Consider the following 27,942-nt stretch of genomic DNA (forward strand, 5'->3'; position numbering starts at 1 on the left):
ACATTTCGGTTACAGTCAATGAAGTGCCACAACAAAATGAGCTCCAACTTCAATAAAACAGCTACTCTGAGGAAAAGCCTTGAGGCCATCCTAAATGATTTTTTACCACAACTGCCCTGTCAACTGTCAAAATGAAAGAAGGAGTTCATTTTTAATTTGAATAAGTTGCTCCTAATAGACCTACCAAATTTGTAAATGCAGGTTTGTGCACTCATTTAGACAAAGACATGTGTTTGATGCTGGAGAGAAACTGACGGGATTCTGCATTGCTAATCATCACATTATCCTTGCCGATCATGTTCAAATTTCAAGAGATTAAAAATAGAAATAAAGACAGAAACAAATGACCTGCAGCCAACAAGACTAAATCTCAAACGCAGTGCCCGCTGAACTAATACATTTGGCGGGGCCCTAGCCTGTGCATTACTGTGGATGAAAGCACCGTGTCAAGAGGGCGGTTTGGAGTTTGAATGACTTTGACAAGACAGAGAGTAAAACGAGATTTTGATGTTTTAAGAAAAGAGAAAAAAGAAATCAAACCAAGGACGTTTTTGTATTTTGTCTTTGAAACACAGAACAGACTAATTGTCTGTTAATATCTGAGGAGTTTCTATTCATAGACTAAAAGACAGACACATACACAGCCCACACACACATACACACACACACACATGCACACACACACACACACACACACACGTAGACAGACAGAGGACAACTTGATGACAGATGGAAAGAAATTAGAGGCAAAGTAGCATTAATATTCCATCTCTTAATGACACCCATAGCCCTTCCCCCACCTCTAGCACCACACAGGCACAGCCACACCCACACACACACCCACACACACACTCCAACACACACACACACACACACACGTGTGTACATGCACATAAACAGTCCCATCTCAGTGTGTGTTTCGGCTAGGACTGAACCAAACAGGAACAATACTCTAAACACAGCCGCTCCCATCCTCCGCCCTCTTCCCTCCTCCTCTCCTTCCCTTCCCTCTCCTCCCTCCATTTCTGCTCCCGTCCTCCTCCATCACCCCCCCCCCCCCCCCCCCCCCCCCCGCTACCTGGTCTCCTTCCCCTTCCTTTCTCCCCCCCGTTCCCCCTCCCCCCATCCAGCCAGCCCCGCTGCCCTCCAGCCCTGCAGCCTCACAGCAAAGTAGAGAGCAATCCCTTGGTGGGTCAGCCAGATTAAACTGCCACTGTAATCCGCTTGGCTTTCACCTCCTTGTCCTCAGCCGAAGAGAGAGAGAGAGAGAGAGAGAGAGAGAGAGGGAGGGAGAGAGAGAGCGAGAGAGAGAGAGAGAGAGAGAGAGAAAGATGGAGGGATCCACAAAGATGAAGGGAGGGAGAGCTGGAGGGGTAGAGAGGATAGAGAGAGAGAGATGGAGAGAGAGAATGAGTGAGATACGAAAGCAGGAAGAGAGACAGAGAGAGAAGAGAAAAAAGAGAGGAGGAGGAGGAGGAGGGGAAGACGGAGGGGGGAGGGCAGAGCTGGGGGAAGTAGCTAAATGACAACAAGGGCACAGAGAGAGAAAAACAGGGAATAGAAAAAAGGGGAGAAAGAAGAAGCAGAAGAGAAAGGAAAGGAGAGGCAGCGCAGGGCTGAATGAAAGGAGTTTGAAGAGGAGGAAGTGAATAATGAATCTCATGAAGGAAAGATATTAAGGACGAAGGAGAGGAAAATTAACTGTGTTAAGAGAGGGAGCGATGAAGGACAGCGGGGCAAACCTAGTGGCAGAGCATTTATGGTGAACAAAACAAACCACGATGAAATACTATCTTGTATTTGTGTAATGATGAAATTCGCTCTCCATGAATGATGCAGTCCCCCTCATGGCCAATCGGCAACAAATCCTTCCTGTCATCATGTTTTGACCTGGAATTGTCGCGCCCCCCTTGGACCAATCAGTGTAGCTCTGAAAAAGCTGGAGTGCAGTGGTGAAATGCATCATTCCCCCCAAGTTTGGTCAAAATTCAAGCAGCGTTGTGTGAGATATCGCGCAACGGACAGACGAACAAATGAACAAAGTTGCTGGAAATGCTGCAAATGAAACAGAACCCTGTGGTTTTGAATCTATAAGATTATTGATTGTATTGCCTGCTTCTACCAAAAGTCTATGAGGATCTGTACTAGCATGGCTAATGCTATTCAACCAGAAATGGAATGATGCAAAGTTGACTTTTGCTTTCTATTCAATTTCTCCCTCCAGTTAAACCTGCCCTTTCCAACAAGCCAGATATCCGTACCATACTCATGCTAGCAACTATCAATATCATCATTGTCACCCACAGTAATGATTCTTCAAACAATTCTTCTTCTATTCTGAAACTGAAGCATACGATCCAACTTTGAATCTCCAAGCACAGCATAGTGAAGCTAAACCGGACAGTGCAGACATCTAGACGTTATCGTCCCTGTGTGTGTGTGGGAGCGTGTCCGCTGGGTATATGGGAAGAGTGTTAAAGTGTGGAAAAGAAATAGAGTTAACAGGTATTCCCCTCCTCCCCCACCCGACAGAAAGGGGGGAGGGGGTGAGAGAGAGAGAGGGAGAGAGAGAGAGAGAGAGGCAGGAAGAGGGAGGATATCCTGCGAGAAAAGGCTGTGATATATGAGCAGGCCACTTCAAACAAGCAGGGGGAGGGGGACACTCCTTCTCCAATAAAACCAGGGGAGGTAGAAGGAGGAGAAGAGAAGAAAGGAGAGGGAGAGAAAGACAGAGAAGTAAAGAGAGAGGTGCAGTAAAGGAGACGGGGGGGGGGGGGGGGGTAGTACAGTAGAGAGGGAAGTTGGAGGGACGTATGTAAAGGGGCCTGGTGAGACGGCGCTGAGCCGGAGTGGATGGATGTGGAGGAGAGTGGGATGTCCCCCCTATAGCAGGGCCATAAAACTGCCCCATAGTAGAAAAGCCCAGCTGGCCAGGAGTCACCTATAGACCAGAGTCAGCAGGGGGCAGCTTTAATGTTGAAATAAGGCCCATCCACTGACCGGGACTACAGCAAAACAAATGGCAGAAAAGGGCTTAAAAGGCAAGCAAAATCACACGGAGCCACTCCGAGTCAGACACACACACACACATACACACACACGCACACACACGCAGACACACGCAGCCATGTGCCCACAAGAAGTGATTGATGATTTCAGGAAGCAGCTCTTGGGCAAAGGAAGTCCAGGCTTCATCTACACAGCCAGGCACGGGCACCATCTGCATGCACTCAGAAGCTACACACACACACACACACACACACACTCCTATACTGTTGACATTCGATACTGTTCTTCTGATGCTGTTTAAAGTATAGTGTCATGTCACTACTATAGGGCAGAGAAACACAGTATGAATAGGGGAGACGAAGGGGGAGGCAGAGAGTCAAGGTGAGTGCAGAGCGGAGGCAGGGCAACACAGCGTGCGCTCCACAGTTTTAGGCAGGGTGTGCCATTGTGGGCCAGCATGGGGCTGTTTTTGACGGCAGCCATTACAACGAATAATTGAACAGCAAATGAAGACAAATGATATGATTGCAGTGCGCGTCCCAGCAGTCAATCCGCTATCTAGGTGGTTCCCATTCAAAGCCATTGATCAGCTTTACAACCTAAGTAGCTGGCCAGGAAACTAAATGGTGGCGATCAATGCTATTTAACAGATTATTGACTGCTGACTGGTTGCTGCCTGAGATCAAAATAGAGAGGGAGGGATGAAGAAATAAGCAAATAGAAGAACGGAATGAAAACACATGAAATTGGAATCGGTTCCTTTGCTTCACTGATGATAAATGGGAAAGAAAAACACTGAGACAGCAGAGAGAGTGGAAGGAGGAGAGAGAGGTTGCTTTTTTTTGCGTGCGTGTCTGAATAGTGCGTGTTCACGTGCATGTAATGAAAGAGAGGAAGAGAGAAAGAAAGAAAGAAAGAGAGAAAGAAAGAACAATGTTAATTCAGTTAGTGGTGCATGGTGATGAGCCAGCATGTCAGTGTTATCTCACTGACATTAAGGCTCTCACTAGCACTAAAGGCTGGTTCATGCTTCATGTGTGGCTAAATGTGCAGCTGACCTGCCGTCTGTGTACATTGGTGTTCATGCCTCTCGCACTTCTCATGATGATTGCGTGCCCCCCAAAAAAATGCACTTTAGTGGCGCTGTGGGAAAACTCAGCTCTCCACATCCTCCAAACAGAAAAAATAACCCCACTGGAATCAGACAGTGGTTCCAGTTCCTCTTTGTTCAGCCAATCCTGGACAGAGGCGCCTGTCGCAATTACGCCATTTTGACAGTGTGCACTCCATTGCGTGCATTTCCGCATTAAGCATGAACCATCCCAGCATGGGTGTTGAAATCATGAGTTTATGAAAATGCATCAGTACGCTTCTTAACATGACATTGTTGAGTTTTTTTTAATTGAGTGTTTCACAGCACACAGGAGTCCAAGGAGAAACTGCTATGGAGTGAGTGGGGAAAACGTACAGTGTGCATGTGTGTGCATGTGAGCGTGCATGTGTGGTGCGTGAGAGAGGTGGTGGTGGTGTGTGTGTGTGGGGGGGTGCTTAACAACCTCCAACAGTCCCAAACCACTGTAGTGTTTTACATACACAGTGGTGTGTTACCATGGTGACTAGGCCCAGTTCTGGAGCCTGACCCATGAGGCTGCATGTTTGTGTGTATATGTGTACATATGCTCTATATGTGTGTGTGTGTGTGTGTGTGTGTGTGTTGCTGTCTAATGTGTTCATACGTGCATGTGCTCTGTAAAACCTGCACATGAGAAAATGAAATGCAGGCCTGCTACACTGATGGGCTGCATGTATGCTTTGGTGAACCTCAGATGCGTTTCAGCTCTGATTCATCTGCATTTGTTGAATGTTGTCCCAACTCTTTGGTATCTCTGTCTACATTTCCTGAAATTTACTTTAAGAGAAAATACTATTTGTGCATTGGAATGGCATAGAGCAGTCAAGCATCAGTGAATCGCTGTTTGCATGTGCATATGGGAGTGTGGATACGGACTTAAATATGGCTATATGTACGTGCCTGTGAGAATGTGTGTGTGTGCCTATGTGTGTGTCTGCCTGTGTGTGTGTGTCTGCCCGTGACTGTGTGTGTGTGTGTGTGTGTGTGTGTGTGTGTGTGTGTGTGCATGTGTACACACTCCTCTTGCCTTTTCTCAGTTCAGCAGAACCTCATTAATTCAGCAGGAATGGAAATCATTTCTGCACGGAGTGCACAGGAGACAGAAAGAGATGGAGAGGAAGACGCGCGGGAGGGGGAGGAGGGGGGAGGAGGGAGGGAGGCACAAAGAATACTCAAATTTCTTTATTTTCCTCTACTGAAAATGATTCAAATTTTGTATTATTTCACCCAAGTTCCAGATAAACAGCACTATGAATTCACCATATTTGTCACAAAGGGAATTCTACACAATGTTTGCATGATTCTTAAAGTGACACTGAGATTAATAATTATGTGTGATTTGGTCATTTGGTCAGCAAACTCTTGGGAAATACTCCAAAATAACACATATGTCTAATCTCTGCCTTGATTTGGTTCATCTAGACTGAAATCATTTTCTATGTGATCTCATAAAATTAATATGTGCTTAAAAACAAACAAACAAACAAACAAACAGACTGGACAAACAACCAAATATAGCAAATGTCCAGATGGATACATTAATAAAAAGGTAATCTTCCTTATGTAGCAGCAGATCAGTGCAGAGCCTTTTACTGGAGCCTCCTCCCTCCCTCCCTCCCTCCCTCTCTCCCTCTTCCCCTCCTCCTTCCATCCCTCCCTCCTGCAACCCGCCACCAGACAATATGGAGCAGACAGTAATCTGGCCATGCACTGAAGAGATTACAGCATCTAGCAGAACAGTTCAGCACAGTTCAACACAGCAGAAAGCAGCTCAGTTCAGCACAACACAGAGCAGCACAGCGCTTCTTACAGACAATACACAGTACAGAGCAGTACAGCAGTGCTTCTGTGCAGTAGGGCTGCAACTAACGGTTATTTTCATTATCGGCTGATCTATTGATTATTTTTTCAATTAACTGATTAATCATTTAGTCTATAAAATGTCGAAAATAATGACAAATGCCCATCACAAGTTACCAGTGCCCAAAGTGACGTCTTAAAATTGCTTATTTAGTCAGTTAACCAGCAACCAAAAACCCAAAGTATTCATTTTATGATATGAAACAGGGAAAAGCAAGCAAATCTCAGCATTTGTAAAGCTGTAACCAGCAAATGTTTGGTATTTTTACTTGATAAATGACTAAAACAAATCGATTATCAAAATTGTAATCAGGTAATTTTCTGTTGATTGACTAATTGATTACTAACAGAGCAACACAAGCAATCCCCCAAAACCAAGCCAACAAAAACAGGAATCTAACGATACGTTCAGCCGAGCCAAACCAGACCAACCATTCAGAAGAAACCTCTCTCTCTCTCTCCCTCCCTCCCTCTTCCTCCCCTCTGTAACCAGTGACATACTCAGAGAGGCAGAGTTTTGCACACCGCAGAGCGATGGCTGGTATTGTCACACACTCCTTCAGTGAAAGCTGACCTTTTCAGAGTGCAACGGAGTGCAGTGCACTGTAGTGGATCTCTCTATTCCAAATGTCACTTTTAACAGAAAAGATTTGATGTGATAAAAACAGATCAGACACCTCAGACAGGACACGCAGGAGAGAAAAACATACACACACAACTGCAAACACATCATATGTGTGCACACACACACATACACACACACCAAAGCACAAATACAAATCAACATTCAGTCAATATCGAAACAGATGTGCTGTCCTATATAACCATTGAACTTAATCATCAGAGATATAAATATCTGATCTGCGGGCTTACATCCAGCCAGCAGAGTTGAGGTTGGAAGTTCACACATTGCTGCTGTAACTAAATATGTGATGTGGATTTTTGGATTTTCCAGTTCTCTCAGAAGAATTAAGCTTAACTGCGGTAGGGGCAAACCCTGACCCCGCACTGACCTTAAGGGCTGGCTAATAGCTCGAGTCCAGCTCACCCAGGACAACAAGATCAACCCGTCACACACACACACACACACACACACACACACACACACACACAAACACGAATGTGCATACAGTAAAATACGCATCTATTTTTAGCTCTATTGTCTTCACGATGCAAGATCCTGAACTATAACCAACTGTGGTCTACAAAGAAGTATGCACATCAAACTTGGCAGGCGCAGAATAGAAAATCTCCCCAATGAAAAAGGATTTTTCCAATAGTCTGTTTTTAAGCCCAAATCCCTTTTAACAAAGAATACCAATGTCTGTTGCAGAGAGACAGTTCTTTTTGGCTGGGCTTTATCCAGGATCATCTCTTAAAATAGTGAGTGTCAGTGTAGGTTAATATACAGTATAAATAAACAGTGATAGCTAGTCTGTCCCGTTCCTGTCTGTTCGGCGGTGTAATGTACTGTTCAGTGCCAGCAGAGCCAGTGTGTGTCTGAGGCTGTCAGCAGCCCCTCTGCAACAGGGCTTTAGCTGACTAGCACACACTGTCTTCAGGACAGGAGAGACGGTGTGGGCCAATGAGCACAGGCTAACACGGACACTCAGTGTGACATTCAGACAGTGTGATTGCTGTGCTAATTTACCGTGGAACCACTGTGTCTCTATGTGTGCGTGTGTGTGTGTGTGTGAGAGAGAGAGTGTGTGTCAGCAGAGGTAGAAAGAGTACTGAAACATTCGACTAAAGTTGAAGTGCTGTTTCTTCAGTTCACTTCCACTCAAGTCAGAGTAAGGGTCACTTAAAAAATTACTCAGCTAAAAGATTAGCTCAGTGAAAATGTACTTAAAGACTTCTGAAAAAAAATAATAATTGAGATTCTGAATTACATTCTAAAATAGTTCTCCTCGCCCCAAAATTAACTCATTAGATTACCCGTTTTAGCATGGTCCTCGCAAATACTCTGATGGGTCGTTATCAGCCAAAGGTTTGGAGATGGTTTCAGTTTAATTGTATCAATGATGCTAATATTAATAATAGAGGGTTAATTCTGGTGTGACTGTTTTATGATAAATGACAGACCCACTATCAGACCCACTATTCTTAATTAAGCTAAAAAATCAAACTTACAACTTGATAAAAGTACGAGTACAAGCTTAAAAAGATGCTCAAATAGAAGTAAAAATCTAAACTAAAAAAAAAATCTAAAATCTAAATCAAAACTAAAAGCAGTCCAAAAGTAGCATTATTAAAAAAAAAAAAAAAAGTCTACTAATACAGAAGCTAAAGCAGTTTGAATGTGTCACTTTCTTCTTCTGTGAGTAAAAAAGAGAAACCAGCTAAAAAGGAAAAAGTCAAAGGGTTGAAAAGGCATAGAGGGACCAAGAGAAAGAGGCGAAGGGAAGAGGGAAAGAACAACTGCTGTAAAACAGAGAGGAGGAGAGGAAGATTTTTTGGATAAAGATGGAGAGAAGAGGCAGAAGAAAACATGTATGTGGGGGAAATGAAGGCGTCTTGGAAATCCCATTCATATTTTTCGTAGAGATTCTGGACTACACAACAAAAGGCATAAAAAATGATAACTTTACAGCCTATAAAATTACGTCAGACTTTGCCTCTCTATTGGGAGAAGGGAGGTGAAGGTGTAGCAGTGGAGAGGGAGGGAGAGGGGGGGGGGGACGAAGGCACAGCGGTGGACAGAGAGGGAAAGTGTAATGATCAAGAAGGGAGGAAGAGTGGAGGAATTAAGGTGTCGTAGTAAAGAGGGAGGTGTAGCTGAGAGGGGGAGGGAGGGAGAAGGGTGAAGGTTTAGTGGTAGAGAGAGAGAGAGAAAGAGGAGGACATGGAGCAGGTGTAGTAGTAGGGGGAGATGAAGGTATAGTAATAGAGGGGTGAAGGAGAGAGAGAGGAGAGAGGAGAGGAGATGATGAAGGTGATGTGGTAGAGTGAGAGAAAGAGAGGGGAGGAAATGAAGGTGTATTAGTAGGGAAAGAGAGGGGAGCAGAGGAGGGGGTACTGCTGAAGAGGGTGGGCGGGTGAAGGTGTATTGGAGAGAGAGCGAGAGAGACAGAGAGAGAAAGAGAGAGAGAGAGGGAGGAACAGATGAAAGTGTAGTAATAAAAGGGGAAGGGGAGGGGGGTTGGTTGAAGGTGTAATGGTAGAGAGAGAGCGGAGCAGATGAAGGTGTAGTGGTGGAGAAGGAGCCAGGTGTGGCAGCAGCCACAGAGGTAATCAGTGGGCCAATGGGGAGTCATTCCACTCAGAGCGAAGGGGCTGGCGAAGTACCTGGAATAAAAATAATCATTACACTGCATTAAAGTCACTGTCTGTAAATATACCCTGGGTAGCAGTAAAGTGACGCACACACACTCACTGGGGCCCCACTATCAGGACACGTACTCCAATACACACACTCACGTAAACGCGCACGCATGCATAAGGACATGTGTGAATACGTAAATAGACAGGGATGCTCACACACGCACATGCAAATAACATAAAATGCAAATGTTTGTGAGGATATGAGTATCTCTCTCTCTCTCTCTATGTGTGTGTGTGTGTGTGTGTGTGTAAATGGTGTGAAAATCAGAGATTCCCTTGCTGATTCTCTGCATTCTTCTCATCATTACAAAGACATGCTTTTAACAGAAACAAATTGTGTTCTCCAAATATAACCCAACCAGCCCAAAGCTCATTCATTATCCCCCTATAACTTATAAGTGTTATTTTAGCAACAGAAACCCCGACAGAGGCTTGAATTGGATCTCTCTCCACATTTATTCTGCCTTTCAGTACTGCTGCCTTTGGAAAATGGGGATTAAGTCTGCATTTAGGAGAATTTAAATTGCAAATAAGGCTTTGTAATTGTTTTAGTCTTTAATCCTAGCAGGGAGGGCCTCAGTGTAATGCAAAGTTGAGACAGCCGAACATCTCAGCCATTCATCTGAGGAAGGACTGTGTTTGTTTCACCACTTGGTTCAATGAGACTTAATAAGCAGTGTGTCCGATCAACACAACTCATGCACGCACACGCACACACACACACGTAGACGTGAACACGTGCACGCACAAACATACACAAACACATCCGTACACACACACACACGCTTCTACCCATGGGCTCATTGATAGTGAGGCCAGTTTATTTTGGTTGTGGGTTTGGGTGCCCAGCTGGTACTTGAGACTGGTGGACTGGCAGGCCTGGCAGAGCCGTACAGCAGACAGCAGACACACACACACACACACGCTGTGCCAGGGACACACTCTGCCAGGCTGCAACGTCTGCCAACTACATGCCTGCCCATGGCCACTGAGAGAGACAGAGGCAAAGAAGAAGAAAGAGCAAGAGAGAGAGAGAGAGAGAGAGAGAGAGAGAGAGAGAGAGGGAGCGTGTATGTGTTTGTGTGTGAGAGAGAGAGACAGAGAGAGAGAGATAGATTGTGAGGGTGGAAGAAGATTGGGAGAAGGAGAGAAAGATAAGGGTGGGATCGACTGTAAGAAAGAATATCATTGCAGAGAGTGTTGCGCAAAAACAGGGAAAAGGTAAAACTCAGCAAAAACAAGGATGTTTGGCAAAAAGAGCAGTTCTACTAAGAGATGAGGAAGCACAAGTTACCTGTTCACTATGAAATACTGCAGACTATAGTCATAATAATCCTAAGAGATCCATCATAGGAGATTATTAAGAGTCCTCAAATACTTCCACAAGACTTCCCAGTTCTTTATGTCCTGTACTTCCACTGCTTTCCTCAGTGGACAGTTGCTACTGGGCGTTACAACAGCAAGCAATCAAGCTTGACTTAAAATCAAACTTGTCTCACATTAAGCCCACCACAGGAGCTCCGATGTGAACTGATTTCATTTGGGGACTTGGCGTGAGGGAGGAAATGGCTTCTCAACTCCCCGACTTCACCAACAAGACTGTATGTTTTAAGATAGGTTTCACTCCCTGGGACCTGCCTGACAATCCTTATAACCATCGTCAGTGTTTTAGACCTAATGAGGGACGGCAGTAATGGAGTGCTGCTCCAAGACTCGCTCTGGGAGGAGAGACCTGGGAGCTCCGCAGCTGGAAAAGCCGACTGAAGACCCGCAGTGACGCTTCACTTTGAAGAGAAAACTCGCTTTACTTAAAATTCAGTTAGTAGAAGAGTTAAACATTCACAAATACTCTCCATTGAGTTACCTTAAGTTGTAATAACCTTATATCAGGTTGCTTTGCCCTCTCCCTACTCTCTACACAGACTCGGGACAAAAAGTTATAAAAACACAAAGCTAGCGCAGGTTGCCAAAGGAAAGTTCAGGCTAAGCAAAAGCAGACACAGCAGAAGCATCATAATTGCAGTAATTTATGCCATTTTGTGCAGGAAAGGGTCTTTTTACACAATGGATGTGTGGATGTGGTTTGGGAGTCGCCAGTGCTGAGGAACTTCAAAGACTGTGAGTGAGAGAGAGAGAGAGAGAGAGAGAGAGAGAGAGAGAGAGAGAGAGAGAGAGAGAGAGTAGTGGCTAAGCACAGTCAGGAGAAGCAAGCGTTGCAATAGAAATACCACAGACAAGATGCCACAGACACAAACACCTCCAGCATGGGAGGTCACCCTCAAACTTCCAACCCCCTGACAAATTGTTCACTCCATATTCCCCACGGTAAACTGGCTACAGTTGAGGCAAACAAGTGATGAGTGTTTCTTTTTTAATTATTGAACCATAATTTATTTCCTGAAACTGGCTAAATTGAAAGAGAATTGGCAGCACCCACCCTAGTTTCACTAGCAGAGATAAACAAATGCCCCGTGGAGTTTCACAATGTCCCAGAACGTAGTGTTCATTTAAAGCATTCGTTTAAATTTTATGGATGATGATGTTGCAACTAAGAGGGCATTCATGGGTAACTGGGTTAGGGAAATTAAATGGTGCTAGCTGGAAATCTGCATGCAAGGAAGGAAAGTAAACGCTTCAGGGTCTGGATTCTACAATGACTTTGCTCAGGCAGATTCACAGCGTTTAGCCTGCTCTAGCTAGCAGGATGCATTGCATAGCTAGTACCAAAACTCAGATAAACTATGAAACGCAGACTTCAAACAGAGTCCCCAATGTCTTCAGCTACCTTTTTATTTTCTTACACACCAATCCACACCTCTCCCTCCCTCCCTCTCTAACTCTCTCTTTCTGCCTCTCTCTTTCTCTCCTCCCCTCTCTCTTGTCTGTCTCTTTTTTTTTGTTGTCTCCATCTCTCCATCTCTCCCTCTCTCTCTCCCTCTCTGTCTGTCTCCATGTCTGTCTCTCTCTCTCTCTCTCTCCCGCTCTGTCAAACACACACGTCGGCGCCCATGCTTGCACATTCAGAGAGTCGAGATCAAATGCTAAACCACAGCACAGTTTAAGCTTGCCCAGAATGAACCTGCGAGGAAGGGAATCATAAACAATATTTGATCTTCTGTTTCTGTCACTTCCAGACCTCCAGCCTAACACACACACAGCTTGAGGGCAGCACTTTCAGGCTTTGTTGCCTCCCTCAGATAGGGAAAGGTATACACAGACACAGAAGTCGACTGGCCTTTTTCATTTAGACGGTAACAACAGTAAACAACGGAACACAAAGACAGCCTCCTCTCACTCAACGCCTGTCTGCCTGCAGCCTGCACTCCACGTACTGTTTGATATTAAAAGACGACACAGGAAAAGGAGGAGGGGGGGGGGGGGGAAGCGAGACGGAGACAGAAAGACGGAAAGACAGATAGAGACAGAGAGAGAGACGGAGACACAATGTTGTGGCATGCCATTTCTGCGCGTATGTAAAACCTAAAACGGCCAGGGGAATCTGCGTGAAGACGATACGGCTGTGCCAACGCTGCCGACTCCATTCCGCCGCTCTCTTTCCATCCCTCCATCCATACCTACTCTGCCTATATTATGGATGTTATTATTATTCCTGCATGTCGTCATGTCGCCCCCGCTTCTCTCCTTCCCCCGAGCAAGAAAGCGGGCACTGCTGGCACCCAGCCAGATTACCCAATCAATCTCCTCTGAGAGAGGGGGAGGGAGGCGGGAGGAGAGGTGGAGGGAGGCAAAAGGAGAGGGGGAGGAATAAGAAAGAGCGTGGAACAGAGAGGAGGGGAAAGAAAGAGGGGGGGGGGGGGGGGGAGAGAGAAGAGGTTGGCGGTGAAAAAGACCTGAGAGGAATTGAAGCAGGAAAAACGGTGCAGGATGAGTAAATTCTCTGTCTTTGAAAAAAGGACAGAGAGAGAGAGATGGAGACAAAGACAGAGAGGGCTATGAAAGGAAAGAAAAGGTTTTATCGGACAGTGTTGTTGAAATTAGGCAAGTGAGCACCTGGTAGGGCGATGTATAGAGACGGGGAGATGGTAGAGAGACAGAATACACACATGCACAAACTCACACAGAAACACACACACACACACACACACACACACACACACACACAGAGTCCAGACAAAGGCTTGGCCATCAACGGTTGTTTACAGAGTGCAGCTCCTCCCCTTGTGCCACCTGTTACTGTGGTCCAGCCTAACAAATGTTTAACCCTCTCAAAGAATCCCCAGGCAACACCCAACAGGCTCCTCCATGTATCTGCTGCCTGCCCACTGCACACTGGGAACGGGTCCAATTAACAAAATCGATGTATTCAAACCTGGTTTTGTCAACGTGACATTTTTTGGACAAGGCGCAGCATTAGAAAGAAAATGTTAGACTATACGTATTTGACTCGCAGACTCCTCCATCTCCATCACCGGCGTGCCTCATTCATGACAATTCCCATCGACAAGCCAAGGGCTCAGCGGAGTCGGCGCAGCACTGGAGCGCTGCGATGTGAATGACGCACTTGTGGCACTAAATCTGTGACACTCCGCAGGCACTGAACTCAGAGCGGCATGAATCGCAGATGTGTGGGGTTGTGACCTCTGGATGGGGCAAAGCAAAACGTCTGTAACAACAAGGCCAACTGTATCGCTTCCTGAAAGTCTGTTTGTCTGTGATTGTGAGTGTGTGTGTATGTACGTGTGTTTGTGTGTGTGAGACAGCGAAACAGACAGAGACTCATTCTTCTGTGTGCTTTAATGTGAGAATGTGTGTGTACGTGCGAGCATGCGTGCTCGCTCGTCAATATGTCTGACTTTCTTCATCACAAAGCTCCCTTCCTTTCATCGTTCATATTGAGTTACTAAAGACGTGCCATGTTCTTGTAATCAAACGCATTTCCTCAACAAAGTGTTCTTTGGAGGAACGTCCAAATTCAAGCAGAAAAGAGGACTCTAAGATGTGCAGATCTCTTTTAGGAAATAAACATGATTAAAAGGCAATGTGAAGAGGAAGGACAGAAACACAACTCTAACAATTAAGACTACAAGAGAGACCACTTAAATTACTTTACAGAGGTACAAGACTTCAGGCTGTGTTTCAGGTCTTTATGATACAGTATCATCTCACTCACTGTGAGTGTGTGTATCCATTTGCATACATGAGTGGGCGTGTGATACACACACATAGCTGTGCCTGCATGTGTAAATGTTTATGTGTTAGCTTGAGTGGCTATGATAGTAGATTCACCATCCAGGGGTGAAGCCAACCAGCGATCCAGCTAGTCAGAGGCCTCCAGCTCCGGGAGCCAAGCCAGGGCTCCAATCCCACCGCAATCCCCTGGATTAGCTGTCAACCGGTCCCCAGATCTGAGGATTAGCACATTATATTCCATTATCTTTCCCAAACTGGAGAGTCCACAAAGTCTACATCATACCTCACCAGGGAGGCCAGGAGGACAGGATTCAGTAAGAGGCGCCTTCAAACCAGGCCAAACCGAGCCAAAGTGAGCCAGACTGAGTCAAATCAAACCAGTGACTAAGACTGCGCTCTAGCCTAATGTTCCATGTCACAGCGCTCACCAGAAGGAGAGCGCTGAGTAAGAGGTGCCTTCAAACCAGGCCAAACTGAGCCAAACTGAGCCAAACCAAACCACTAAGACTGTGCTCTTGCTCAATGTTGCCTGGCAACAAAATTAGTTCCAGGAGATAAACGGGCAAACTGACTCTCTCAATATCAATTTTATAGTACAGCACTGATCTTTCCTCACTGGTATACACATCAAACCGACAGGGTGGGTACCAGAGAAGATGAGCAACATAAATAACAACAAACCAATCCAAGAATAGGTTTATTTTACACTTTCCTCTTTCACTATTCGTGCTGAGCGACACACAGAGCGGAGTGTGTGTGACTCCTGGGAGCCGTGTTGTTTTTCACTCTGTGATCCAGGGGGACTCGGGGGAATGAGGGAGCCGTTATCAGCGAGGGGCCGTGATAGAGACTTGATCAGGCCGTCGGTCTGCGGGGACCAAGGAGCCAGAGTTAATCAGAGACAGACAGACCCCTCAACGCCCGGGGGATTCACGCCTCGACCCTCACACTCACACACACGCACGCACGCATGCATACAAACACGCACACATGGCCGTACTCACATGTGCAGCCACATACAGGTAGGTAAGCGTGTACGTGCACACATATTCACATGCAAGCACTCTCACACACATCTTATCCTCATCACAGCATTTATAACCAGCAAGGAACAATAAACGCAATCAAGCACATACATTTGACTATGTAGCCTTGATATTGAATAGCATCACTCAACAGCGAACAACTAATCATTAATAATAAATGTGCAATAAACGTATGCAACACTGCTTCACGAACAGCCCTCTGAGTCGGAAAGCTCATTCACTCTGACCTCCTCAACTTCATCCAGGTCAAAGGTCAAGCGAAACGTGAATCCTTGAACTAGAACAAAGATTCTATGTGTGTGTGTGTGTGTGTGTATGTGTCTAAAAGCGATCTCAGAGGACCTTGTTGCTTCCCATTTACTCCTATATTTCAACTCTTACACTGCAGTTTACAGCTACATTTCATTCAAGTCATCTACGGTCAAATACACAGCAGCAGTAGCGATGAAGGGGCAGCGCTAATCTAACTATGTAAATTTCAACCAACTGATTTGCTTAGCCAGAGACTGAAACACATAGAGCTTTAGCACTTTAAAAATGTGACTTCTACGGCAGCAGAAGTTGAGGGTGGAAGTTCAACCATACAGCGAGCGAGCCTGTCACACCAAAGCCGTTAGAGCTGAGACACACAGGTATCCAGCTGGCCTACCTCTGGAGAAAGGTGTAGGAAATTATATGGCATTTAGATTAATTAGGCACAGTTGTCAGATTTAATTAACTACTAGGTTTAATTAACCATGTAATTAATCTTATGGTGGTCTACCACATGCACACACAGACAGGCACACACACTCACACAGACACACACACACACATTCACTGGTGCCCACACACACACACACATACGTAATACATGCACAACAAATGTAATCTGTTCAGCTGACAACTGCTCACACTTTTGCTGTCAAACCTCATAAGAGAGTTCAACTGAATGGGCTACTGGCTACAGGCTAAAACAGCCTGAATGAAATGCCTCTGGTAAGAATAGAACCTCTAATCCATTTCAGGTTTCACTGCTGCCCAGGTGGAACGATAATCTAGCAGCTAATGCAGTGTGTCCAGTCGACATCCTAATACCCATATAATCCTTATTCAAATACATCTAAGGCAAACGTAATTCCAATATTTAACGTAGCATGGACATGCCAGAAAAGGAAGACATTCGGGTTAATGTATAGCAATCCACGTTAAAACCACAGTTGACCAAAAGGGAGAGGGTGAGGTCAGGGAGGATTTCTTAAATCTGGATCATCCACATGGCGGCTCGGTGTGTCCGAGCGCAGGTCACAATCAGCGGTCACATCAAAATGGTCATTTGCAGTGAGAAAGCTGGACCCACAAAGAGCCTTTCATTTGTAGTCAATCCATTCGGACGCCCCCTACACATATCAACCAGCACTTCAAAAAAACTGTGTGTGTGTGTGTGTGTGTGTGTGTTCAATAGGCTACTGAGCGACTGCTCTAACTCTTCAAGAGATGAGAGGGTCAGAGGGGCCGTAGACCCTGACCTTTCGACAACCCGTCCAGCCCCTGAAGCCACCACCAGCATAGCGTGGCCAGCTCTTAATGGGCCCTCTATGTATGTGTGTATAGCGTGTGTGTATGTATGTGCCTGTGCGTGTGCGTGTGTGTGTTAATGTGCTCGTGTGATCAGCCAGCTGCTTTATGTGCTCTGACCTTTATTGGAGCCATGAGTGGACCAATAAAAAGCCAGGCAGCGCTATGACCTTTCACCTCCGGCAGTCAGACAGTTTAGGTAAGACCTGAGGGGTTAGAGGTCAGGGTTGAGGAAGTGCGGCCAGCAGCTGAGATACTGCGTCACGCTGCTTATATATTTGGTAGAAAGGTCTTATCTAATCAAGCCGGATCATGTGAAATGTGTGAGATTAGCATGAGGATTCTCTATTTGATTTTAAAAATTCAAAGATGGAAGGCCTTTCCCATAAAAAATAGAACCAGTGTTCATAGGTGTTGCATTTTTAAAAGCATGCTATTTCAAAAGTCTGGCTCAGAGTCTATCCCATCCGGCACAGAGGCTACAGTGGGCAGACCAGACAAGCAGAGAGTAAGAGACAAGACTTTAAGACACAGACATGTCAAAACAGGAACCACCAATATTATCGCAGAGAGAATAGTCCCTACTGTTTGATACACACTGTGCGCGTGCATGTGTGTGTGAGTGTGTGTGTGTGTGTGTGTGTGTGTGTGTGTGTGTGTGTGAGCGAATGCGTCCACGTGAGCGGATGCGTATGCCCGCCTCAAACACCCTGGTACACAACTGGTAGGTTGGTTAAGTTCACTCACATAGTCATGGAAAGCCTTGGCCTCGCTGGAATGTTCGCATGTCTCCCTCCGGTCCGGGGCAGCGCAGTAGAGATCCCAGAATACACTGCACACAGGACAAGAGAGCAACAGTTAGGCGCTTACTGCGTGATACAACAACATACTACGTCTCTGGATCAAGTGCTCCTGTTGTGGTATATGGTTGCAATTCCCTAATGGGTACAAGTTCATGTACACGAGTCTGAGTGCATGCGGTTAAAGTGAACTGATGGATGCACAACCGATCTCCTAACACGTCCAAAAGCAGACGCCCTGAGGAAGCTGCAGCCTCCGGTCCGGCCGATATTCAGGCTGCAGTCCGGCCTGAAGACTGCAGCTCAACTCCAGAGAGCTCTTATCTAGGCTGGGTCACCAAATGGACTCTTCCCATCTTCCTCTCTGCCTGCCACGCCGACCTGGAGGTTATTGACCAATCAGCTGTGATTATATTACTTACTGCCCAATCAGCCGTAGTCATATTAGTTAATTAGACCAATCCCACTCCTCCAGGGCAGCAGGGGCCACCAGGTCCCACTCCAAATGGGCCCTTAATTACTACGCTGAAATTAAGTACCTGCTTAGCTGGTCCACATTAAGGAGTTCTCTCTCTCTCTGAAGATATTGATTTAATGGACAGCGTATAAAAAAAGAACTGCTGAATTGGGACTCAAGAGAGAAAATTTGTACTTCTTTCCTTTTTTCTCCTTCTTTCTGTCATTCAAAAGTGCAAATAAACTGTTACATGCATTCTTTGTGCTGATGTTAGGAAAGCCGGCTTTGAACGGCCCTGACACTTGATATGACAGACTGCAAAATGGAGCAGAAAATATTAGCTGATCGCCCATAACAGTGCGTGTGTCAGAGAATCGCTCACCAGCACCCTGTCACATGTTGGTCATTTTTCAATGTAAAAGATGTTTAGCTATAACCCCTTGCTTTGATGGTTGGTTACACTGGGAGATAATAATTCAGGTTATTATCTCGTAAATCAGGTTCTTATCTTCATCCTTCTTTATGACATGAAGTAAAACTTATTGTACATCACTGATTCTGTTGTTTCTTTTTTCATTGTTTTGATTTTTGTCATGTATCTTATCTGAGGACATCAAGAAAACAAGCGTGTAACTATGGGTATCCTTCAAATAAAAACAATAAACAATAAATTTCTACCCTACGGCACATGATACCAACCACTCAAAGCATATGAACTGAAATAGAAATTTGTTATTAGAGTATTTAAAGATTAAAAGACAGATTCTGTGCCTTGAGGCTTTCAGTGTGCAATGGGGTCCCATCCAGACAAGGGAGCTGAAGTACAAGGAACAGAGAAAGGGATTGTGCAGAAGAAGGTAGTGAACACATATGGTGTGTGTGTGTGTGTGTGTGTGTGTGTGTGTGTGTAGGGGTGGTTGTGCTGCCCCTCAGTCACTTGACAATAAAGCCAGTGTACATTATCATATCTATCGGTTGGTGTTAAAGAGATTGCTGCTCCGTCAGAGCCGAGCCGCGGGGAGAAAGCGCGACCATCACAAATCCAATCAGCTCTCAGGGAAATGAAATAGGACGCAGGTTACAGTTTGTTACTGAAGAGACACGACCAGGTAGAGGCACGGGGGTAGAGGCAAGGTGATCTAACATCTCCTGGCCTGTGAAGTCTCAAATATATTACGATTTGAACAGCTGACCTGTGTGTATCTGAGCCACACGGGGAAATCTCATTCTCTGTCTCTCGCCTTTATCTGCAGAAGGACCAGTGGTAGAATCGTGGCAACCGAGAGATTCATTATTTTGATATTATTTCATGTGGTTGACTTAGAATACATTCTCATTAACACGTACCTGGGGAGTTTGAATGGGAAGAAAAGGAGCTGAAAGAACATTGGGTGTGAAGAGGTTTTAGATTGGATAGCAAAGTTACTGTAGTGCCTTCAAAGTTAGTTTCTTGGGCTAATATAATGCAGATTTTCTGAACACCAAATTTTCAGGATCTGGGCGCACTGAGGGAGTGAACCAATACATATTATATTTTCCGTTCCTCATCTACCTTCTGGTCTATAGCTGGGGATAAATCCAGTCAAAATCTGGACTTGACCATTGTTAGCTCTGATTTGACAATCCCACCCACATTTAGAGGAAAAGCCCATGTCATAGTTGTTGTCACTTCCTTTCAGAAACACTAATCTTTAGAAATAGTTTGGGAAGGCAACATTTGCACTTCATTAGTACCAGCAATCTGCAAGAAATCTTGCCGTCTTCCCACCCTTATAATAGTACATTTTCTATCCAATTATCTAATCATTTCAATCTAATCATCTAATCATGGGAAGCTCTTTATGGTATTATGGGTTGTAACTGGTGGTATTTGAGCCCCACAACTCTATATAGGGGATTTCAGCTGAAAACTTTGACTGAACATGCTTTGAAAATCGCCAGGAGATTTAAACTGCAGCTCGGGGTCATGCAAATTCTGTTTTATTCATTCAAATGAGAAACCAGGCTAAACAATATGAGCAGGCAGTATGAGCCCACATGCACACACACACACACACACACACACATACTTTGTATCCAGAACAGAGGAGGAAGGGATTAGCGTCCAGCCGTCCAGAAGAAGACAATTACTAAAATTAAATGCCATCACGATAATTATTTGCAATTAACTGTGGTCTGACAAAGCCAGTGGTTACAATGTGCTTTTCCATTATAATAGGGAGAGTAAACAAAGACACAGGCAGAAAGACAGGCGCACAGGCTGCTGGTGGCAGGTCCACAGTGATAATCCTATGTGTGCCTTTGGCCAGCCAGCCAGCCAGTCAGTAAGTCAGGACAGAGAGAAACAGAGAGAAACAGAGAGAGGCAGAGAGAAGCAGAGATGGAGATGGAGATGGAGAGACAGACAGACAGAGATAAGGAGACAGACAAAGCACAAGCGAGAGAAAATGAACGAGAGAACCTAAGAAAGAGTTAGAGAGAGACAGCCATGTTGACTATGCGGTCTCCTGCTCCTCTTATCAGACTAGGCTCTTCTAAATGGGACAAAACGCTGCAATCAAAGAGGGGAGGCGGGGAAACAGAACCCTTCCAGTTGTCTTTATTACCTTGACTCAAGTGCCAGCTATTCTCCTGGTAGCAGCAATGCATTCAGCAAGCAGGGAGGAACAACATCACTGTGCCATGTAAATCAGGAACACTCCCTTTGGACTGTGGCTAATAAATACAGCAACTGTCAATGAGGGGAGACTTAACGGGGGCTGAAGGAAAATGATGTCGTATGCATATTGTTAACATATGCAGACATGACGGAGGAACACATCCCTGCATTTATATGTACATGGTGGAGACTGGAAAGATAGCGGCTTCCCTCTGGGCTTTGACAAGAGGCCCGGAGACTAATTCGGCTATACTACACCACTTCAATTGGTAGTTAGGATAGCTGAAAAACTTGAGATGAGATAGATACAGTTTCATGTAGTGATTTTACTTCCCGGGCTATTCAAGGGCTTCAATATGAAACGCTCCACGACTTCACCAAATATTTGAAAACTATGTGAGCATATTTCTCCCAGATCTGGTTTGCAGGGAAGTGCAAGAAGTGAGGCGTAGGAAGGAGAGGAGAGGAGAGGAGAGGAGGAGAAAGGTGAAGAGAGAAGAAGAGAAGACAGGAGCAGAGCTGCAAAGCTTGTGCTTCCTGTCTGATACCTGTCTTTATAAAGAGCAGGCCAGAGCTTTAGGAGCAGGGGAAGGCTGTTCTCGCACTCTGTTTTCTCTGCCCCTTGCAAAGAGGAATTTCAGCTAGGGGCTATTACAGAGATGATCCCTCTACATACTGTTGTTGTGCTGAGGTTTTTGTGTGTGTGTGTGTGTTTTTGTGTGTTGGGGGGGTGGGGCAAGGGGGGTGTGTATTGAGGATTCAGTGGCTATCCAGTGAAAACTGGTTAAAGCAATCGATTTTGGGATAAGGAGGAGACAACGAGCAGCAGCCAATAGAGAGAGAGCTAATGACACAATCAACACCTGCAGCCCTCACTGAGCCTTTTCTTTATCCCTCCACCCATAACAACAGATGTGGATGAGTGACCCCCACCTCCAGCCTCCCTCTTCCTCCCCCTTCCGCCCCCCCTCAACCCTGTCCACAAACACACACACACACACACACACACACACACCACTCTCAGACTGAAGCCCCCGCCCCACAGGAAACTGCTAGAGACAGAGACAGGAGGGAAGAAAACCCCGGCGAGGGAGAGGTGAGGAGGGGACGACAGGGGGGCGGGGTGGGGTTGGGGGTGGTGAGGGGTGAGGGGGAGGTGGGGGGGTGTCTTGGATTTGGCTGTTTAACACAAAGGAGCCTGGAATGCAAAGAGTTAATCCGTTCGGGGGTCTCTCTTCCGCAAACAAAGGACAGGCCTCCAGACAAAGGTTGAGGGAGGGGGAGCGAAAGGGGGAGGGATGAGGGAGGTTGGTGGCTTTCCCCTACCATCTGGAGCTTTTGTTTTGGGGGAGGGGGGCTGGAGGTTGTGGGTGGGGGTTGGGGGGGCGTATGGGTGGAGAGGGGACCACCCCCCCCCCAGTGAGCCTCGGTGTCCACGTGCTGCGTGGCCCAGACAGACGCCCCTTAGCTAGGTCACACTGCACTGGGGCCCGGCCCTGCTCAGCCTGGCTAATCATCAGCCTACTCTCCAACTGCTCTCTGGCACACACACACACACACACACACACACACACACACACACACTCTCTAGGTCATTCACAAGCACATTCATTTATACAATCAGACACATACTCTCCCACACTCTGTTGAAATATATCAATTCAGTCAGAACACACACTCCAATTGCTCCTTCGTATTTCCTAGTTCCACACACAATACACTCACTCATGATAAACACACTCACTCACACACTCTCACACACACACACACACACACACACACACACACACACACACACACAAGCATATTCTGTCATTTGTACGATCAGACACACACTCTCTCACACTGTTGATATACAGTATATCGATACAGTCACAACACACTACAATTGCTCTCTTTCCCTTTCTATTTCCTACTTGCACACACAGTACACTCACAACAAACTCTCTCTCTCTCTCACACACACACACACATACTGTACATACACACTGGGCATGTCTCCATGTGTCCTCTTATTGGTTAGGGCAGAGGCGAGAGTAAACTTATGCTGCGCTGTATGTTTGTGTATGTCAGTCTGTCAGTATTACTGGTAGCTGTCCAAGTGAGCGCTGTCAGGTTGAGAGAAGCCAGGCTCTCTAAAGGACCATTATGAAGCGTGTCAACAGGCTGCACAATTACAACACATTGGGGCCAGAGAAAATGAATGAAGCTGCAAGTCCTGGTTTATTAAAGAGGGGTGGCCGGGGGCTTTGGGGATGAGCAGGATCGCGTGAATGACAAACAAAGCAGGCCTGTCAAACCTCTTAGCCCGGCTCTTCTTGCCCTCATACTGCCTTGCTGTGGATTCGGCCTCTCAACTTCCCTGCCTGCCGTCACAGCCACCCTCCAAGTGCTGAAGTTCCTCCTCGCCTGTCTGTCTTTCTCTCTTTCTGCCTGTCTACACACTTTGTCCGACTGCCTGCCTGCTTGCCTGGCTGTTGCTGCTCTCTCCCCGCCTGCCTGTCAGCCTCTCCGGCTGCCTGTCTGCTTGCCTCCTTGCCTCTCTGTCCGCCTGGCTACGAACTCTAGCTCTTGGCCTGTCAGCTGGAAAGGGGAACCCTGCATTTGGGTGTTCCCATCCCCTCCACTTTAGACAGAGAGAAAAATACTGTACGTGTCAGATTGTCAGCCCACTGGCCCTGTTCTTCCAGCCAGATAGAAAATACACTCCTCTATTTATCTGGCATTAACACATCTGACAGATCCCGTTAAAGGAGCAGAGAGGAGGAAAAACACGCGACGGAGCCTGGTTCTGTTAAATGGGGTATCGGGTTAAACAGATCGCGGCCCAGTTCTCAACTCTGAAATCCATATATTTGGGATACAGGAGCTGCGCATGACTTTGACTTTGATTAGACAATCCACAGTTCAAGTCTGGTTCAGACGTGAGGTTAAAAAAATGGCTCGGTTTAAATAACAGAGGCAGAGAAGTTAGCTCGCTTGTCAATCAGAGGGAAGCCAGGAGTACAGCACTTAAACATGTGTGAGATGATGCACTTAGCATTCCCTGCAATTACTGTCCCTCTCCACCCCTGCACATTCTTTTAGACCATCAAGAGTACTTCTACAGTATGAATGTGAGCTGTTGAAGAATGTGTGTATGTGCATGTGTGTGTGTGTGTGTGTGTGTGTGTGTGTGTACATGTGGTCAAGAACGGGAGAGAGAGAGACCGGCTGAGTGTGTGTTTAAGGAACTAAAAAAAGATGAATGAATGATAAATGTATACGTACCACCACCATGAGTGTAGAAATCCTGGAGGTTCCCCGAGTGTGATGTTCTTCTCCCATCGGATCTGATGGAGAGAGAGAGAAAAAGATAAAGAGAGATGGAGAGAGAGAGTGGGAGGGAGGGAGGAAGAGAGAGAGAGAGAAGGAGGCACAAGTTGGGGATTGAAGAGAGAAGACAGAGGAGGGAAATGAAAAATTAGACACCGCAGCATGTTTTATGCATAATGTAATCATTTTGTTCTACTGTCCTCCCAACTTAGACAGATCGATGGACGGACAGAAAAATCATCACACAGACAGACAGACAGACAGAGAGAGAGACAGAGAGACAGACAGACAGACAGACAGAGAGACAGACAGACAGACAGACAGACAGACAGACAGAGAGACAGACAGACAGACAGACAGACAGACAGACAGCGCAGTGAAGTGCAGTGCAGAGAGTGTGGATAAGACACTGTGACCATCTTCAAGCAGCAGCCCTCTCCACTGCCCTCACAGACAAACAGAGCTCCTGCCTGTATCTGGACACTGAGATAAGATCCAGCTAGAGATACCAGACCCTCTGCTTGCTCCACACACTCCTGCTGACATCACTACATACACACAAACACACACACACACACACAGACACACATTCAGAGCATGTACACAGTCTGAGACCACTAAGAGATGATGCTCCACAGTCTATGATGACAGCATGACAGCAGCAAGATTTTTCTATTTTCACCAAAAAAAGGCTGGAATTGTATTAAAGTCTATAGATTTCCCCAGTGCGGTCTATAGTGATGTGGCATGCTGTATGTGGGTGTGGGCCTGTTGATTTAATGACGCTAAATAGCTGAGTGCTGCACCGTGCAGGAGAGCATGGAGTGGCAAAGTCCTCTCGGGGGCAGGACTGTGTTGTGTGTGTGTGTGTGTTCGTGACAGTGTGTGTGTGTGTGTGTGTTTCGCACTGAGGGAGGTACAGAGGCTAATTGAGGCAGGAGAGTCCAGGTGATAGCGCTCTCATTAGATGGCACTGAGCAGGTGTGTTCCTTCAGCATACCTGCGAGGATAGAACTCCCTTATCTATTGAACTATGTGTGTGTGTGTGTGTGTGTGTGTGTGTGTGTGTGTGTGTGTGCATGTGTGTGTGTGTGAGGGAGAGAGAGACAGAGAGAGAGAGAGACTTTGAGAAGAAAGGAGGCAGAGAATGAGAAAGAAATGAGGCAGCAGTAAACAGTGAGGAGGTATAGCAGGAGGAGGAGGGCAAGAACGGAGGAAACGATGAGGGAAGATTTGAATAAAAAAGAAAGGAATACAAGGGAGGAGAGAAAACCAGAGAGAGGAGGATCAGGCCTTTATGTGCTTCAAGGAGAGCCTGAGATTGACAGGTGAATATTAACATGGTAATTGAATGTTGAGTGATGTAGATGAGTAGAAAGAATCATGATTGATTGCAACACTTTGCTTCTGATAATCCTCAAGAATTTCTAAAGACCTTGAAGGCCGCCACTGGAACTAACAGAGGGGAGAAAGGCGAGAGGTCAAGTTTTTGTCATTGTTTGGAAGTAATCTTTACTGTCAATCTAATCAAATTGCAAGCAAATACGCTGATTCAGACCATATAAGACTAAACTAAATAAAAACGATGCTGTGCTTGAGATAAACAACACATTAAGCAATATACTGTTATGCAAAATTTTCAAGACAACTGGCGTCAAATTGACTTAACAGTCTTAGCATGCATGCCTTGTGGATATGCAGTGTTTTGTTTGTGTGTCTGTCTGTGTCTGTGTGTATGTTGTTTTAATTCCTGTCTGTGTATCTGTTGTTTTAATTCCTGTTTGTGGCTGCGGCTGTGTGTGTGTGTGTGTGTGTGTGTGTGTGTGTGTGCGCATGCCTGTGTGCCTCCTGTGTGAGCCTCCGGTCGCCTGCGACCCATAACTTAACCCCTTTCCAGCAGCTCACCAATAACACTCAATCTCTGGGAGGAGATTCACCCACAAGGGTTCTGCAATCAGCGAGGCTCTCTCCAGTCCTGCTACTTAATCTCTCTGTGCTGCTCCCCCATCTCTACTTCATATTTTAACCCTGCTCTCCTGGTTCCTGGCAGCCAGGCCGGCCTCCAGCCCGGCCCGCCTCACTGCCTGCCTGCACTGTAGGCAAAGGCAACCCATTCTAGTCTGATTTCGGCTGATTGATAGATCCATGTCTGTTTTTTTTCTGTGGTTTTTTTTTTCTTCCTTTAAAATTTTGAAGCGACTCATGACAAAAATCGAAAACCTTTTCAAACACACTTGGAAGAGATATCACTTTTTTTACAGGTGCGGAAATTGAGAGCGTTATCATTTACCAATAATTCCTATTCATCCTGATTCACTGCCTGAATAAAGTCAGACTTAAAACTCATGGTATTGGCTGAAAGCAGTCATGGACAAACCTCACAGAGGCACTATCAACACTAATGTGAAGGTGTAGAGCCAGTGTCACACTGACTGACTGACACTCACTTCCACTCTGCAGGCTATAATACATGTTCCCAAGATCTGGAAATGCAGTAGGAGAAAGGAGACAGTAACATTTCACATCTTGTACTTCTACAATAACCATGTTTAATATTCTTTAACATAACATATTTTGTTAATACTTAGTTGTATATTTAGTTAGCTAGCATTAAGTCCTTCCACATTATTATGAAGCCCACTAATCTGAAGTATTAGATTATAGTACTACAAAACCACACACAGACCACTGGTAGAAAAGCTGCTTTCATGCTGGTGTGGCTTTCATACTTACACCAAGGGCTGGTGCTATACTGCATGTACAGCTGACCAATTAAACTGCTTATTTTCGCTCGGCGACTACCTAGCAACCACTCAATTCTGTGAATCATCTGCGGCACACACCAGATAGTTATATATTTTGGATGTGTGTGTGTGTGCAGCACGCATCTCGGGGGTGCAGCGGTATCTCTATGTGGCTCCACACTGAGCTTAACTGACGAAATAACAGATAAATGATGTCAGTATTAAAGTTGAATGATATGGACCTGCCTTCGCTTGCCATTAAAGCCCTCTCAGTGTTGGGGAGTGTATTAAGTGGAGCTGAATAAAGCCAATGGGCAGCAGAGGTGTTGTATGGGAGCAGGCCTGGACACTGGACCATTAGCAGGAAGGATGTCCATTAAGGAAGAGGATGCAACACATTAGAGACCTTACCTCCTCAACAGTTCAGGGGCCTAATATCAGACTAATAAGTCTAGTAGATCTGGGACAAATGCTTACGTCTGGAATGGCTTCAAATACTAGAGGTACACTCGATTTACCTTAGCAGCGACTGGCTTTGCTTCTTAAATGTCAACACCACAAAGCAAACAACTGCACATGCTTGCGTACAATATTTCAAACCACTATAATTATACAGTGTTAAACATTTTATGATTATAGCCTAGAAATAATAATGAAGGGCAGGTAATCATATCAAGTAGCCCAGCCGATGTCATGTTTATATTACCCCAAATTAACAAATAGTCATACAAATAATGCTGCTGGTAAGCAATTATAAAAACCAGGTCTTGGGTCACTGATTTCATAATATTGTTATACTTTTAAATGTCCAGACATCGACTAGATGGGATACAATGGTAGGATTACCCAACAGTCCCTTGACCCCGGGCCAACTCATAATGTGAATTC

The 27,942-nt window shown here is 45.6% G+C and overlaps 1 protein-coding gene across 2 annotated transcripts in view; it reads right to left on the reverse strand.

Moving 5' to 3' along the window:
- The window catches only part of ssbp4 (single stranded DNA binding protein 4), a 76,002-nt gene that overhangs the window by 38,524 nt on the left and 9,536 nt on the right, over positions 1 to 27,942 (reverse strand). For both annotated transcript variants that reach the window (XM_071921893.2, XM_071921894.2), the window contains exons 3-4: positions 24,266 to 24,327; positions 17,827 to 17,911 (exon numbers count right to left, since the gene is read on the reverse strand). In XM_071921893.2, the coding sequence (XP_071777994.1) occupies positions 17,827 to 17,911; positions 24,266 to 24,327 (147 nt within the window). The remainder of the gene's footprint in view (positions 1 to 17,826; positions 17,912 to 24,265; positions 24,328 to 27,942) is intronic.

Source organism: Centroberyx gerrardi, chromosome 9 (assembly GCF_048128805.1).
Source record: "Centroberyx gerrardi isolate f3 chromosome 9, fCenGer3.hap1.cur.20231027, whole genome shotgun sequence".
Taxonomy (NCBI): Eukaryota; Metazoa; Chordata; class Actinopteri; order Beryciformes; family Berycidae; genus Centroberyx; species Centroberyx gerrardi.